This window comes from Eublepharis macularius, chromosome 12 (genome assembly GCF_028583425.1).
Source record: "Eublepharis macularius isolate TG4126 chromosome 12, MPM_Emac_v1.0, whole genome shotgun sequence".
In the NCBI taxonomy this organism is placed as follows: domain Eukaryota; kingdom Metazoa; phylum Chordata; class Lepidosauria; order Squamata; family Eublepharidae; genus Eublepharis; species Eublepharis macularius.
In genome coordinates, this window is record NC_072801.1 from 23,790,910 (window position 1) to 23,807,199 (window position 16,290).

Here is a 16,290-nt window from a genome sequence, read left to right on the forward strand (position 1 = left end):
AAAAAATAAAAATAACAGCACATTCCTGCTTCACAGGTGACAATACAAGGTTGACCATTTGTGGTGAACAATGTCAACTCCGGTTCTGGAGATTTTGGGGTAGAGCTTAAAGTGGGGTTTGGGGAGGGGGGAGGAACTGCAGAGGGTTGTGATGCCACAGAATCCCCCTTTCAAAACAGCCTTTTTCTCCAGTGGAACTGATCTCTGGAGATCAGTTGTAATTCTGGGAAATCTCCAGGCTCCACCTGTAGGTCGGCAACCCAAGTTTGTGTGGCTTCTGATATTCCTCAGGGTCCTCGGGCCTAGATCAGACATGTAGGAGAATGAGATGTCAGGGAAAGAATATTATAGTTCGTGCTTGCAATGTTCAAGGCACTTGGAATAGCAATCTTTACTGTGACTTTGTCAAAACAGTGGTAAATTCCAGAGAGGTTGCCACGTTTGGTGCCCTTGACTGCCACAAACTCTGAGTTCAGGTTTCCATATGCAGGAGAATGAGGGGACAGGATCGAGGGCCCTGCTTCAGTCTGCAGATAGTGGGATTTCCGCACTGAATATGTGTTTGTGAAAAGACCTCTCTGCAAGAAGAAAGCTAGCACATCAGGGAGAGAGGTTCCTATCCCCTCTTTTGGATGTTTTTTATTTGTGGGGAGGTTGAAAGCATTGAAGGATTCCAAAACGTGGTCTGTCCTGGCAGAGTGAAGTGGTACCATTGACTCTGCTGCCTCCATTCTCCTCAGAATGTCCGTTAATGTCCATTTCTCTCCAACACTCTTAATTTGACAACTAGATCATATGGCTATAGACATGAAATGTTTTTATTTTTAAAATGTTTCCCACTGCCTATCAGTTTGAGGTGTTTTGTAAATTTTCCCCTGGCCTCTCCCATGGCTGGTCTGCCAACCTCCAGGTGATGGCTTGACTTCTTCCAGAATGACAAGTGATCCGTTTCCCTAGTGTAAATGGCAGCCTCAGAGGGTGACCTCTATGGAACCATATCCCTGCCGAGCCCCTCCCCCGAAAACCACCCTTCCCAAGCTCCACCCCCAAATCTCCAGGAATTTCCCAGAGGTGGCAACCTACTGTGTGGGGAGTTCAGATAAGAGAAAGTACCCCCCCCCCAGTTCCATATGTCGATTTCATATCTGCCATCATGTCACCTATATTTATTTACTTAATTCATGGTCTGCCCACTGAAACTCGATTTCAAGATAAAATTAGCAATCTGTTTGTAACTTTCCAGTTCTGGCTTCCAGAATATGCCATTTCATGTTGCTGCTAATTTGAGTGGATGTTTCCTTGAAGATCTTGTTAGGTTTTGTTGAGTAACGTCTTAATTTTTGTTCTTTGCATTTTGTATAATTATCGTCAACAATAAAAAATTCTGTAAGCCTGTTGCAGCAAAAATAAACAAGAGTTTAGCAGCACCTTTTTGAAAAAAAAGATTCCTGCACAAACTTTCCTTGGCTAGAGCCTACTTCATTACACTCATTGAACGTGTCCTTACAGACCTGTTGTTTTCACATTATGTGCACTCAGTCACAGGAACTGGGCCTTAGCCCCCAAAAGTTGACCTCGGAGTAAAATTTTGCCAGTTTTCTAAGTGCATCCAAAGAACCAGATCCGGGTCCAATAGCACCTTAAAGACCAACTGCTCTTTATGGTGCTATTGGACCTGGCGCTGCCTCTTCGACTGCAGACCAACAGGTCTACTCACCTGAAACGACTTCCAAAGACCCAGGCTCAAATCCATTTTTGCTGGAACAAAACCTTGCCCAACTTTAAAGCTGCATTTGCAGAAGCGGGCCAAAATTCCCACCCAAGTTTGCTGGAATAGAATGTTTCCAGGCTTTAAAGATGCTATTGTGCATCCAAAAATTGCAAGTTGCGTGTGTGTGTTGGGGGGGGGGGAGCTATGAATAACACCCATCTCCTCTTGCACAAAGCTGCCACCACGGCAGGGGCTCTCTCATCAGGCTAGTTGTTCGGTGGCTGGGGGTGGCCCCCTTTGCTTGACCCCGCCCCGAAGTGGGAGGGGCTTCCTCCTTCCTTCCCCACCCCGGGAACTCCCCCTTTGGCTCCGCTCCAGTTTCCTGTTTGACGTCACCGCCTACAGCTTTTTTACAACCGTGCCGCGTTTCATGTGTAATCCGAGCAAGCGGACTCGGGCAACCTCAGCTGCCGTGCAGCGCTTTGAGTAGCGTGGAGAGAAGGGCTGCCTCTCGCCCCCCACTCCTTTCTTTCCTTCCCTCTTTCTTTTTTGCTTCCTCTCCTCTCGAGCTCCGGGAAAATCCGGAATATTTGCACCCTCCCCCTTTCTTTTTTGTTTTGCTGCGGGTCTTCCAAAAAAGCGTGTGGAGGTTCTAGTCCGCACCAGTCTGGCCCGTGCGTTCCGACTCCAGCCGCAGCTTTGCAGCGAATTTTCTTTCCCTTTTTTTGCAAGGAAAAGGAGGGGGGGGGCAAAAACTCAGCCTTCCGAGGCGTGCCCTTCAGTGTTCTCTCGCTTCTGGGAAATCACCATGGACAGAAAACAAGGTAGCTATGTTGCAATTCTTTCTCTTAATTTTTTTTAAAAATATCCTCCAGCTATATGCTCGTTTGCAATTCAGATGCGGGTCTCCTAAGATTTTTTTTAAAAAATGTTCTGCGGAATTGCACGTTCTCTCCCCTCCCTTCATGCAAACAGCCCGTTTGAGCTATTTTTAAAAGGGAACTTTGCAACAAACTTGCAGGAGGAATAGTGGTTGAGTGGAGCGGGGCTGGGGAGGGGGGGGGGGGTGGTAATTGAAATGCTATCCCGGCGGTGCACTGTGAGCGTGCAGAAAAAGTTTTGCGGGGGGGGGGTTGGTTCCAGGAGGTGTGCAAGAGTTTTCCTTCGCTCAAGCTCTTTTTTTGTGTTCCAGTGCGTTATAATTCAAAGCATGTCGCGTTGACCCGACAAAGCCACCGATTCTCTCCCCCCCCCCCCCGCAGTCTGCATGGGAGGTGGGGCGCCCTGCAAGATCGGACTGTCGCTTGGCAGTGACAGGTAGCGTTTTCCAGGGGGTGTTTCTGCAGCTGCTGTTTTTCGGACAGGCCCTGGAGACTCTTGACAAGCTGACTTGGCGTCTCTGCTTCGACCCCCCCCCCCTTCCACTCCACTCACGCTCCCAACTTCTGCAAACATTTGGTCTGCAGGGCTTTGAGGATCGGGCAGCGCGCTAGAAACTTTTAGGGGGCCCCCCTCGGTGGATTGCAATTTTGCACTGTCTGCAATTCCAACCAAGCAGCAAACTGCCCCCCCCCCCCGATTTAAAAAAATGAGCCCAGCCGCAGCCGTCCGTCCTGGGTGAAATCGGATCTCCCCCTCCCCATTTGGACATGCACTGCCTTCGGTGTGTGTCCCAGTTACGATGGCCCATTGTGAAGGCAGAACGCCCCGTGCGTTCCGAATAGCACTCCTTAGTTTGTGACATGGCCCAAGACAGACGCTTCCGAAACACGTCCAAATGCACACTGTGCCTGCTTGATGGAATTCATTGAGTGAAATTACAAAAACGGGCCCAGATTGAGGGTGCCAAAATATGTGGACTGTGCTTTGCATACGAGTTGCGAAGTTTGTGTGTGTGTGTGTAGGGTGAGGGGAGAGTCTGGCTTGGCAGCGTGGCCCGAGAAAAGGCTGCATTGTCTCTGGGAGTTCAGGGTGCTGGATTCCTGCATGCCTGCAGGATTGGTGCCCAAGGCAAGAATCTCTGGTATCTGGGGTGGAGTTTCTGAGGGTTCCTTGTTTCCTTGCCATGATTGCACATGGGCATTTCAGAATGTTTCCAGAACTCTGGATTTGTAGAGACTGCCTGAGTGGTGAATTGCAAATGCCTTTGGTGGTCCTGCGCCCCCACACATTGATGTAAAAAAACATGCATGCAAAAGTCTCATATCTAGAAATTTTTGCCAGGATGCGCTAGATCTCCAGACGTTGCCTGCAGTTGGCCTGGAAAACGGGGGATAATGGATAATTTCAGCATTTGCAAAACGTCTGTCCCCAGGTATTTGGAATGCTTTGTGTGCACTGTTGCGACACCATTGCGAGGTAGACATTACACTGACTCACAGTTGTGGTATTGGGGATGGAATGCTCGCTGATATTACACTCTTCATGACTGCAATAATAAGGAACTTTAGGAGGCAGATCTAATGTACCCTCTGATGTTTCTTGTGCTTCAAGAACAGTAGTAATTCAAGATCGGCACCTGCTCTAGGGCCTCTTCCGCTAAACTCCATCTGACCCTCCCCATTCCAGTGCTATAACTAGTTATTTTGATAGCTATGGTAGGCTTCCCGTTATATATGCCCCCGTCCCCAGTGCAAATTATCTGGGAGATAAGTTTGCAGTTAGCGCAGTGTTGATCCTTGCAGGGCTCTGTTTGGTAAAACCTGGGGTAAGTTTGAGAGAGGGAGCCCCGTGGCGCAGAGTGGTAAGCTGCAGTACTGCAGACCAAGCTCTGCTCACAACCTGAGTTCGATCCTGGCGGAAGCCGGGTTCCAATAGCCAGCTCAAGGTTGACTGAGAGCAGAACCACAAGTGACAAAGGCACAGATTGGACACTTGTCAGCTTCCCTCAAGTTTTAATGGGAAATGTAGGCAGCTTGGCGGAATGTTGGACAAGTGACAGTTGAAAAGTCCATTGGACAGCAGTCAGAGAGCGAAGCTGCGAGACCAGGATGCCTACATTTCCCATCAAAACTTGAGGGAAGCTGACAAGTGTCCAATCTGTGCCTTTTGTCACTTGTGGTTCTGCTCTCAGCCTTCCATCCTTCCAAGGTCAGTAACGTCGTGATTCCCCCCATGGGTCAATAATGACTTGGTACTTGCACAGGGAATACCTTTACCTACCTTTTAAGTTTGAGAGAGGCTTTGACTTAGTTCTGATAAAGTAGGTATTTTGCTTTCTGCAGGCCATCTCAAAAACACATCAGAGGTCAAATCATTCTATCTGGAAGTATTTCTGACTTGCCTTTCTACCTAAGCATTTGAGTTGGCTAAAGTAACAACGATAAAGAAACACCACATACATTTAAAAATTTTATTAAATTATACAGGACTTGACAAATCCCAGGTGCCAGGTTGCCATGACGCCTAGAAATTTCATTGCGATGCTTAGTAGTTTCAGCAATGATTTTGTTGTAGTCTCTCTCAGTGATCATCAGGAGAACTACAAGGTTCTCATTCCCCATCAGAATATGTTTTGCTATATGACATAGAAATATAGGTGCATGAAGTTCTAGTCATTGTTTTTTAATGTTAACTACACCATGATGGATGGCTTCATTTCTTAACCAGTTGCTTTCTAGACTGGCTCCAGTACTCAATTAAACAGAGCTTTTTAAAGCAATAATAAAGTTATGAGAAACTGGAGAAGTTAGGTTAGAGTTAGATGTTATCTTTTTGTTGTGGGATGATAAACATGGTAACTCTTATATACTACAATAATTTTGTCACAGGTTAATAAAGTTTTGAGAAACTGAAGAGTTTAGGGTTAGGCTTTGTGCAAGCAATAATTAGAAAAATGTGGTTATTAAAATAAAAAATCCTGGAGGCTGGAAAAAAAGAGTGGTTCCTAGAATTTTGGGCTGACTCTTAGAACCAAAGAAAATTTCTCAAGGCCTGGAATAACCAGGAACTGCAGATCACTACATGCCCCACCATGCTCACCTCTCTTTCCAAAAAGTTGTTTAATATTGGGCAATGAGGAAAATGAGAGGGCACCAATTAGACCTGTCTCAAGAAGGAAAACTAAAAACTGTGCTCCCACCAGAAAGGCCCTGGTTCCCTGCACCATCTGCTCCACAGATTCTGTGCTTCTGCAGTGATTTTGAGGTGTTTTTTTTTTAATGCATCTCCCCCGCCCCAATCCTTGTCCCCAAAATTAATGAATATCTCTCCCCCACTTGCATCCTTGGAAACCAAAATCTGTCTGACTGCATGCTGAGTTTTTTTAGCACAGTAACAGTATTGTATGTACAGTGGATAAGTGAGGTCATGTGTCTCTCTTGAGTGAGATTCCAGATTCTGACCTTTGGGCAGAACCAAAATGTATGCCCTCTTCTGTTTGGGGGAGGAGAATAAGGGGAAGCAGCGCTAGGAAGGAGCCTAGCACTGTTGCCCAGAGGTAAACCAAAAAGGAGCATGACGTAAGAGAGGTGAGCCACGTGTCTTGAATGTTATCTTCATGGGCAAAAGAATCTTGATCTAAACTTCATCCCACCCACCTCCCAACCTGGGGACCCTTCTGTAACCTAGAGTCTGGAAACAAATTGGCATCCACTCTTAACTGTTTAAGGACTGGTGGTGACTCACGTCAGATGACCTTAATGAACATGCAACAGTATTCTGCACTAGTTTTCCAGGTTGTGTCCAAGGGCAGCCCCGTATTGAGTGCATTGCAGTAATCTAGACTTGATGTTACTGTGGCAAGAATCAGCTTGTTTGCATGTCAGTTTGTGTGAAACCCTAATGTAATCTCCCTGCTGTCTTCAGGGTTCCTTGATGCCAGCTTTTTTGGTAGCCTGCAGAACCCCACCAGATAAGGGTGGTAAGAGTATATTCTCTTTTATACACACCTCTTGAATGCTTTATGATATGGAGGGAGTAATGCACAGCAATGAAGGCAAATCCCAAAATGCAGATGGTGGCTATTCTTGGTTAATTGTTCTGTAATAGAGCAGTAGATGGCATGATACAAGGTTTGTATGCAGCCATTTTCATGCCACCTTTGGTGAATTAATTTTTTGTCCAGGTAACTGGTTATGCTTCATAAGAGTTAGGGTTTTTGTTTTTTTTAAAGTTGTTCATCATGAATGGCTGGTAGTAGGTATGGTTGGGCTCACAGACTAGTAAACTATTATTGTGGACTAGTAACTTGTACAAGGCCCGCTCAGAAGTTTTGTGAAGCATCACAAAAATGCCTTTTGTATTTTGGTGAGCGGTGGCATTTAGAAGCCCATTATGAGGGGACAAAGGCGAAGAGGCTCTGAAATGGTGTGCGCTTCCTGGTTGGCTAGGCAAGTGGAGAAGCACCATCCCCCTAGCAATCTGATTTATTGGGGGGGGGGTTGGCAATATACAATTTCTGTTGGGGGGTTGAAGAGCCAGATTTCTTGTTTTGTTTTCGTCTGTATATCATCCCTGGCTTGCAGAGGTAAGTATTCAGAGAAGTATCTGCTGAGAGTAAATATCCTTGTGCTAATTATAGCTTTCCTTCACCCAGCTGGACTCCAGTTTTTTTTGGGAGCGGGGAGGGAATATAAAAAAGGGGGACTGCAGGTCTTTAAAACACACTAGCTTGCTGCAGTGTTCATTTATAGGCTTGGAAAGGAAAGGTGGAATTTCTAGCAGAGCCTGTTGGGTTAGGGACAGGTCACCAAGCGTGCATATTTTCATGCATGCTCCCTGCTCGAGGTGTTCCGAGTCTTCGAGATACTTCTTGTTCAGAAGGGTGGAGATCACAGTGCAGTGTGAGTTACAGCCCGTGCTTTCATCTTGGAGTGATGCAATGGGCCCAGAGAAAAGAAAATAACACTACTGTGCAACTGCATGGGCAAAGTTGAGGTTCACGTTTGTGGTGTGAGGAGCCCCATGTGCAATGCAGCCATGTGCTTTCCATGCACTCTGGCATGTCACGCGGCATTCTAGCCCCCAGACTCCAGAACCTCTGAGAAAAATGCTTGGCTTAAAGCATAGCGCTAGTCCGCATGGTGGTTGTGTCAAGGTTCAAAATGTGCATTTGCGGATTCAGGAGCCAGAACAAGAGTGGATCCTGCCAAAGTTAATAGAGTTTGACTGACTGTGCTTTCTTACATTTGAATGGAACAGTACACTTGTATTCCACTTAGGTGGGCTTGCAGGAGGCACCAAAGATGGCACTTGTTGCAAAAACAGCAGATTTGTAAGCAGAGGGCCTGCATAGCGCCTCCACATCCCCCCTAAGCACCAGTGTTTAATTTAATTTATGCAAAAAAAAATAAGGACAGGACTATTGCAGAATAAATTGTAGGCAATTTGCATCTTTTAATGCACTGATCAGAGCTGAGCTTTTGTGGATGCAGAATGTGGTGTGAATTACCCCAGTGCAAGCTTTTAATTCTTTCTTGTGTGTGTGTGTGAGTGAGAGAGTATTGTGAATTTCCTACTACCTTGTTGCAGCTGATGCAGCCTTTTAGTTCTTCTCAGCGCCCCCCCCACCTTGAGTATCACTCGTGTGTCACTATCATTCCTCTCCTGTGCAGCATTCTAAATCCTGCCAAAAAGTTCCAGATCTTTAAGATCAGAGGAATGAATGAGAAGTTAAAGGGTTTGCATTTCTTTCACTGGCATGAAGCCAGAAGGCAGGATAAGGTTTTTGCTGGCTGTTGGAGCTGCTGGAGCACAGAAGAGACTGCACGCCCTCAGCTAGGAGAAGATCCACTGGGCTTGACACTAGACAGACCGGCTTTGCCGGTTAATCATGCCTGGTGACTCAGGGACTGCTCACACAACCTCTCAGTCCATGGGAGGGCCACATCCCTGCTGGCTTCCAGCCACATTGGGTTTCTTTTTATTTTATGGCATCTCTGACCTACAGGTAACCCTCTTGCATTTTATGAAAAGCAGCTGCACTCTTCTGATGTTGGGATCCAATAGACCCCATTTGCATTGCAAGTTTTTCTGTTTCATGAGATGTATTTGGCTTTGACACTGAGAGATCTCTGCCTTTTTGGGGCTACACCTCTGAAGATGCCAGCCACAGCTGCTGGTGAAACGTCAGGAACTACAATGCCAGCCCGGAAAATCCACAGCAACCATCATTCTCCGGCTGTGAAAGCCTTCGACAATATATGTATTTGGCTTTGTTTGTCATTTTAACATAAACGTTCTAAGGACGTTTTTGCATTCAGTGGTGCTGTAGCATGGTGGTTGGGTTGCAAATCAGCATTCTGCTGGTTCGAATCCCACTGCTGCTATGAGCTCAGCAGGTGGCCTTGCATAAGCCACTCTTCTCAACCCCAGCTCTCCAGTTGTATTGTTAGGATAATAATACCATGACTTCGTTCACTGCTCTGAATGGGGTATTAATCTGTCTAGAGGAGCAGTAGATAAGCCCAGTTCATAACTACAATGGGATTCAGATTCTGATTATACAAAAGGATTCTCATAGCATTTTTGTTCTTCGGCTCATCCCATTTTTATTTACTTCCCCTCCCCTGAAACAGTTTACATCATTCTCTTCTCCTCCATCTTATCCTCACTTTGTTGCAGAAATAGCAAGGTTCGTGACCCGGTGCTGAAACAGAAATCTCTGTTTCAACTACAACCCTGTGAGGTAGATTAGGCTGGGAGCATGTGGCTGGCCCAAGATCACTCGCCCAGCAGGTTTCCATTACAGAATGGGAATTCAAACCTGCGGTCTTCTATAGCCTTGTTTCTGCAGCTTGTGGATGAAGTGGGTTTATTATTTTGGATTTTTTTCTCCCCTGAATTGAGCTGTGGCAGGGGCAAGGAGCTGTGGAGGCGATGGTGCCCAGCATCCTGGAGAGCTTCACAGATTTCCCCTTAATTTGGGGGGATCTTTCATTAGTTGTTTCTCACACTTTTTTCCAACCTGACTTTAGCAGGCTAGGTTTTCCTTTGTAAAAGTCATTGAGAGCACATGGGGCCCCAGCCAGTAGCATGCGTTTTATGCCTCTCTCTTAGGACAGTGGCATGGCCTGGGAATGCCTGAGACCAAAGTTCTCAGGTTATGAGAGGCTCGGGCATCCTCTCTGGAATGGCAGCATCAGTGGCCATGGTCACCTGTTAGGCAAGTCATTGCCAGTTTGTGCCAGGCTTGGAGACTTTGTGACTTGAACGAGCATAACCTTGGTGGTGCATTTTGAATGAAAGGCTTGTACAAATTGGCCAAAAAAAGGCAATGTTTTTCCTTTGGCAGTGCTTGAAACTCTAAAGAGGTAGCGATCTCTAGTGGTCAAAAGAGGGACCTCCACAGCTCACTAAGAGCAGAACCACAAGTGACAAAAGGCACAGATTGGACACTTGTCTGCTTCCCTCAAGTTTTAATGGGAAATGTAGGCAGCTTGGCGGAATGTTGGAGAAGTGACAGTTGAAAAGTCCATTGGACAGCAGTCGGAGAGCCAAGCTGCGAGACCAGGATGCCTACATTTCCCATTAAAACGTGAGGGAAGCAGACAAGTGTCCAATGTGTGCCTTTTGTCACTTGTGGTTCTGCTCTAAGACTGCGCTGGAGGGAGGTCAGAGGTCTTGCAAGCCCTTCACAGCTTGAAGGACTGATTTGTCCTTGGGTGCAAAAGGCTCCCTCCTGAGTTTGAGCCAAACCATGTAATGAGAGGCTTTTATTACCTGGGAAATGTATACAGGGGCTAGTGCTTTTTATCAAAGATGCGATGTGCAGTAATTTCCTGGGAAAACAAAGTGGTAAGGAGTCCAGTAGCTAACTCCTCTATATCTATGCAAAGTGGTAACAGAGTAACAGGGGTTCCCCCCACCCCCCAGATTCAGATTTATTTGGTCTAAGACCAGTACCAATTGAAATACCAGAAAAATTTACATCAAAGCAAATTTTAAAAAAATTCAGGTCAATCCTGCTACACTGCAGTCAACATTTACTAAAGTTTAAAATTCTGACGGATTTTGTAAGCCGCTGAAAATTTTTTTGCACAGCTAATAGTAAATTGCTGATAACACTCATTAGAAGCTTCTTTGAAGCATCAACATCAGAGCAGCCTGAAAAGCTTTTAAGCAATGGAGCAATTGTATTTGAACAAATACCCTGATAAAAACGGCAATAGAACAAGACGTGCTCCACTGATTCCGCCTCTTCGAGGAGCTTCTCTCCTTTGTAGGGACCTTTTTATATCTCCCCTCCAAAATGAGGTGTTGGGTTTTTGTTTTTTTTTGCAAGTTAGAAATTTTCTGATGGCCCAGAAGAAGAAACATAATACTAAGAGATCTTTCAAATTCTGGAAAACGGATAGTAGGTGCCAAAAGGTGTATTTTTAATATGTGCCCTTTGATTCTATGGATTTATTCTCAATTGCATGGGGCGTGTGGGGGTGGCAAAAAAGCATCTAGCAGGACAATATAAACAAAGTAAGTTTGTGTTTGTGAGAGAGAGATGGTTATAAAAAGGGAAAAATCTATGAAAGGTCTTTAAGATGATTTTGGCATTGTCAGACTGAACAACTTCTATCATGTTTGAAAATGGTTATGGTCTCTGTATGAGAAATGTTGTATTTTGAACCTTGTTTTAAGAACTAGAAACTTATATTGAGAGGAGGCTGCAATTGGTGAATTCTGTGCTGCAGTACAATTTTCTCTTGTCCTGGAATACTTATGCAGCCCTGGGACACAAAAAAGTATTATTTGTGCAGAAACAGTTTTGTCCAATCATAATAAGACTGGCAGCAGATTTGATTATAAGACTTAAACTTCAGGACACAAGTCAGTAGAGTGTTATTGTTGTACACCTTGAAGTGTATTAATTGTGGAGAAAATCAGTTGGAATTAATCAATGAATAGGTCCTTGAAAATATTGTCCAGGAGTTACCAGTATGCAGTATGTTGGCTTGCTTAAAAACTGTCATACCGCACATTTTCTTTAGATGTTCTCTGCTAAAGATGTTCAGGAACGGGGTAGAGGCGTGGATGGAATTCAGTACTCTTTAATTTTGCATTACACATCTCATCTGTTTTTCCTTTTGTCTTTCAGATCCCAAGAGACCAGTGAAAAAAAGTAAGTTAGGTAAGTGGGTATTTCTTTATGTAGGAACCTGGAATTAGATGTAGTCTCTGCACAAAAAACCAGCTTACTGGGTTCCCAATAAAAAATCTTTGTCACTTTCTCATATTAGGGCCTCCAAAGTTTGGTTGGCAGATCCTTGGACTTCATAGCCCACCCTCAAATACTACTTCTCTCCTGAATCTCCCAATTTCCTCAGAGCCATTCCAGAAGGTTCTTTGAATATCATGGAAGAACCCTTTGGGACGGCCCTTAGATGAACACTATCTGGTGACATGCGTAATTTGTATCTTCTAGTCCAGATATTGTTGGCAGCGGCCCGACATACCACAGTCTCTTCAGGTTTTGAAGACTCCCCCTTATGGCAAGGAACATGGGAGGGGTGAGCCTTGAATGGGAGAAGGGACTGAGGAATTGGAAAAGGAGACTGGTGACTTCCAGCCATGGCTCAGTGGCAGAGCATCTGCTTGGCACACAGAAGGTCCCAAGTTCAATCCTTGGCACCTCCTGTTAAAAGCATTGGCAGTAGGTGATGTGAAAGACCTTTGCCCGCAATGGTTTGATTCAGTATAATCAGCTTTATGTGTTTGACCACCATGTAGATTGGCCTAACCGCATTCACTTCACATGGATCTAGCATCTCCCAAGCTAAATTGGCCCTAGCAGTTAACACTTCGGACCCTGGTTGCATTCTGTGCATCATTTGTTGGAACTGTGAAGCCATTGTTGTGGTTTCTTGAAGTGTGTGTGTATGTCCTTTCTTCCAGTAAAGAAGCCAAGGCCTCCTAACATTACAATTCCACCGGTCATCAGGCAGCCTTCTGTCCCCCTGACGTAAGTTCTGAGGAAGGGTTGGTGGTATATGTGGAGAGAAAGTAGGGAAGAAAGAGGCTAGATCAAGTTGGAGCTCTGAGAGGAAATGTGGAAAGGTCTGAGGAGAAGAGCAGCCAGGGCAAAACTCTTATCAAAAACCCTTTCTGAGGCAAGAAAGGAACTGGAAAGGGAGAGGAAAAGTCCCTCTCACCTGCGGGACAGGAACCTTATTATTCATTTATGTATTTATTTACTTTATTTATAATCCACCTTTCTCGCCGGTGGGGACCTAAAGCAGCTCACATCGTTCTCCTCTCTTATTTTATCCTCACAACAGCCTTGTGAGTTTGGTCAGGCTGAGAGTATGTGACTGGCCCAAGGTCACCCAGTGAGCGTCCATGTTAGAGAGGGGATTCAAATCTGGGTCTCTCAGATTCTAATCCGACACTAGTCAGTACCTCATACTGACTCTCAAGCTTAGCCTAGCTTGATCTGACAGGTTCTGGCTCTGCAAACTGGGATGCTGTTCTCCTCCAAAGGAGAACCCCAGTTATTTCAGGTAGCCTGTATTCCAAACCATGAATTTGCGGGGTGGGGTGTGTGTGTGTTGCCTCCACTACTCACTGGACCAAAACTAAGTCGGCCTCTGCTGTTGCTGGAATGTAGTAGGCCGACAGACCTTGAATCGAGGCATGAATTAATGTTGTGTTTACCCTTGCAGGCCTCCAAGGAACTTGGATTCTCGGACTTTTATTACCATTGGTGAGAGAGTACGTAGCTTTTTTTCTCTGTTTCCTTGGTACTATTCCTCTGTAGGGGTTTTAAAAGAAATTATCCGTTGTTTTTATATGGCATACATGGTTTTTTTCTTCCTCTGTCTTATCCTCAGAACAAGTCCGTGACTTGAGTGGGGGGAGTGTGTATGTGTGAGAGACTGGCCCAAGGTCCCCCAGTGAGTTTTGTACGGGAGAGGGGATCTGAACCTGAGGCTACCTATCTGTAGTCTGACATTCTAACCCGGCAATCCCTGGGTTAGAAAGAACACTGAGGCTCCCACCAATGAATTTTGTCGTGTCTACTTACTTATTCTTCGAATAAGAGACCCAACTTGGGCTTTTCTCCGTCTCATGGGGGGCAGTAGGGGCTTCAGCAGAGCCCCCAAGAAGCTTTGCCTTCAGGTCTGTGGAGGGCAATGCATCCCTTTGGAAACGGCTGCCTCCCTTGAGGGAAGATGCTTGGCTTGCAACTGCCAAAGATTTTGCAATCAACCCTGCCTCCGAGGCAACTGTTCCTTTGCGGCAGTACCTGCTGTCCTTCCTAAAATTCCAAAAGTGCCCCCAGAATGGTGGGGGGGGGGGATTGGGGAATTTTGCTTTAACCACATTGGACCTCAGTCAGCAGGTGCTAAGATTAGCAAGAAGGTCCAGTTCCTGCCTTCCCCAGCCACACAAGTTGTTTGTGGTATGAAAGGTCTGAGACCTCTCCTGCCCTCCCAAACCCCATAGCCTGAGATGAGGCACATCATTCCTTCTCCGTGCATGATGTCTCCAGACCCTTCTGCTCTTTCCCCCATGACAAATCCTCTCCCCCACTTGGCTTTCCTTTGCTGTGAGTTCATGAAGTGGGATAGCGGTGTCACTTCCTGTTGTTCTGGGTAGCATTTTTATTCCCCTCCAGTTCCTCCTTTTTCTTAAGAAAAAAATCCCCCAGAATTTCCACTGGGCATGTGGTGACCCAGTGGGGGGAGATGGAATCCCCCACCTGCACACTCATGCAGCCCTGGCTAGAAATAGTGTCGGCTGCTCCGTTCTCTGGTTACTGCCCCTCTGGAGACAGCTTGCCATTGTGCTAAGAATAGATCCTTCGAGTGGGCCAGAGCTGGCTGCTCCCCAAAAATGAAGCTGAAAGGAGTTGATACTTTATTTCCCTGCAAGCCTCCAGTTCCCTAGGACTGGGGGAAGCCTGGCTTTTAACTTCCTGTTGTGTATTACGAGTGCAGAGGAAGAGTTAGGAAGTCTCCGGTTCAAACAAGGCTTCTGCCTTTGAACTTTCTGTGGGTGCCAAAATTGAGATGCTTCTCAGCAGCCTCCGGGTGCCTGTCTGTGATACGGCAGCAATTAACCCTGAGCTGCCTTGGTGACTTCTTTTTCGTTTGAAAGTACTTTGTAAAGTGTGGCTTACTTGCTGCTAAGATGACCTTGGAGGCCTTTCAGGCCGCTCAGCAATCCACACGACGCACCCCTGACTATGAGTAATGCCAAGCTGACTTTATTTTAAATTAATAAATGGGGATCTGCACCAGGAAAATCCAAATCCCGCATGATTCAAAGGAGGAAGTTGGTTGTTTTTGAGGCTGCTTTCTCCCCAAAGGTGAAATGTCCAGAATACAAAACAACCAAATTTAAATTCACTTTAAATAAACGCTGTGGATGGGTGCTGATTCGCAGGGCTGGCTAATGCAGTCTCCAGACTGCCAGTCAGGGGCTAAGAACCACTCCGAGGGCTCGTGCCTGTCCAGGTTTAAGTACCTGCAGGCAGAGGCACCTTAGAGACCACAATCATTTTCAGAATATAAGCTTTTTGAGGGTCAAAGCTCCCTTCTTCAGATTCAGGGCGGACCAACACATCTACCTATCAGCAGCTATCTGCAAGCAGAGGAAGAAGCTAAGTTGGCTCTGATGGTATTCAGTTGCTGCTAGCCAGTTAGCAGGATCTTCCTGACTTCCTCCGAACAAAGCCACCATATGGTGCCCCTCTGCAAACGGGTAAGATATGTGGCTTGCCCACACATTTGCATACTCAGCTGCTGCTCTGGCTGTGGCATGGCCTCCCTGAGGTAGTCAGGAAGGCTTCCATGCTTCTGTCATTCCTCAAAATGAGCAATGCAGAAACGTTCAGGCTCACATTTTTATGAAGGGGATTATAAACTGCCCAGGAGGAACAGGATTGTAATCGACTGCGAAGATTATTGTAGGCATCTCTTGCTTTTCCTTTTTGTTTTTTTTTAATTACGCTTTATAACATAAAACAAATAGAAATCAACAATGAACATCAACTGTAACACAACAACTAACCAACAATAGTTTACAAGTTTTGTAGTATATGAACATTACAATAACTTTTAAACAAAGCATACATAATATTACCAAATATCAGAAAATTGAGTCAACGTCTGAGCAATTCTTATTTTTGGATGTAAATCATGCATGTCTATAAATTCAAGAAAAGGGAACCATTTCTCATAGAAATTAGACCTGGCAGGAAAGCGTTCAGCATTGAGGATATTATCATTAATCTTATCCAGGATGAAATGGTCCCATATCTTAGAGAGCCACATCTCTTTAGCTGGCACTTCCTTTAGTTTCTAGACTGAAGCTATCGCAGATTTCGCTGCAACTAAAAATATTGCTATAAGATTCCTGATAGCTTTTGGGATCTGCAGAATGTTCCATTGATCTAGAACTATAATTGAAGGTGATAATGGAATATCGTAACTCGTAATCTGTTTTATTACTTCTAATATTTCTTTCCAAAATGTGGCTGTCCGTGGACAACCCCACGAACAATTAGAGAAGGAACCTATCTCATTGCAACCCTTCCAACACAGGGGAGGATGACATTGTAGACAATCTTTTAGGCGTCTTTTTGCTTTTCCTTTTTTGTCTTATGCCCAGTAGTCCACTTCCTACATTGTTTTTAATATATC

The 16,290-nt window shown here is 45.4% G+C and overlaps 1 protein-coding gene across 4 annotated transcripts in view; it reads left to right on the top strand.

Annotated features, from left to right (window-relative positions):
* The window catches only part of MAP2K3 (mitogen-activated protein kinase kinase 3), a 43,146-nt gene that overhangs the window by 16,253 nt on the left and 10,603 nt on the right, over nt 1-16,290 (top strand). The window contains exons 1-4 of one of the 4 annotated variants that reach the window (XM_054993097.1): nt 2,143-2,535; nt 11,742-11,774; nt 12,539-12,605; nt 13,306-13,354. In XM_054993097.1, the coding sequence (XP_054849072.1) occupies nt 2,520-2,535; nt 11,742-11,774; nt 12,539-12,605; nt 13,306-13,354 (165 nt within the window). In that variant the 5' untranslated portion in view covers nt 2,143-2,519. Of the gene's footprint in view, nt 1-2,142; nt 2,536-11,741; nt 11,775-12,538; nt 12,606-13,305; nt 13,355-16,290 lie in introns of those variants that run through there. The other 3 variants (XM_054993099.1, XM_054993095.1, XM_054993098.1) reach the window with 3 other exon arrangements.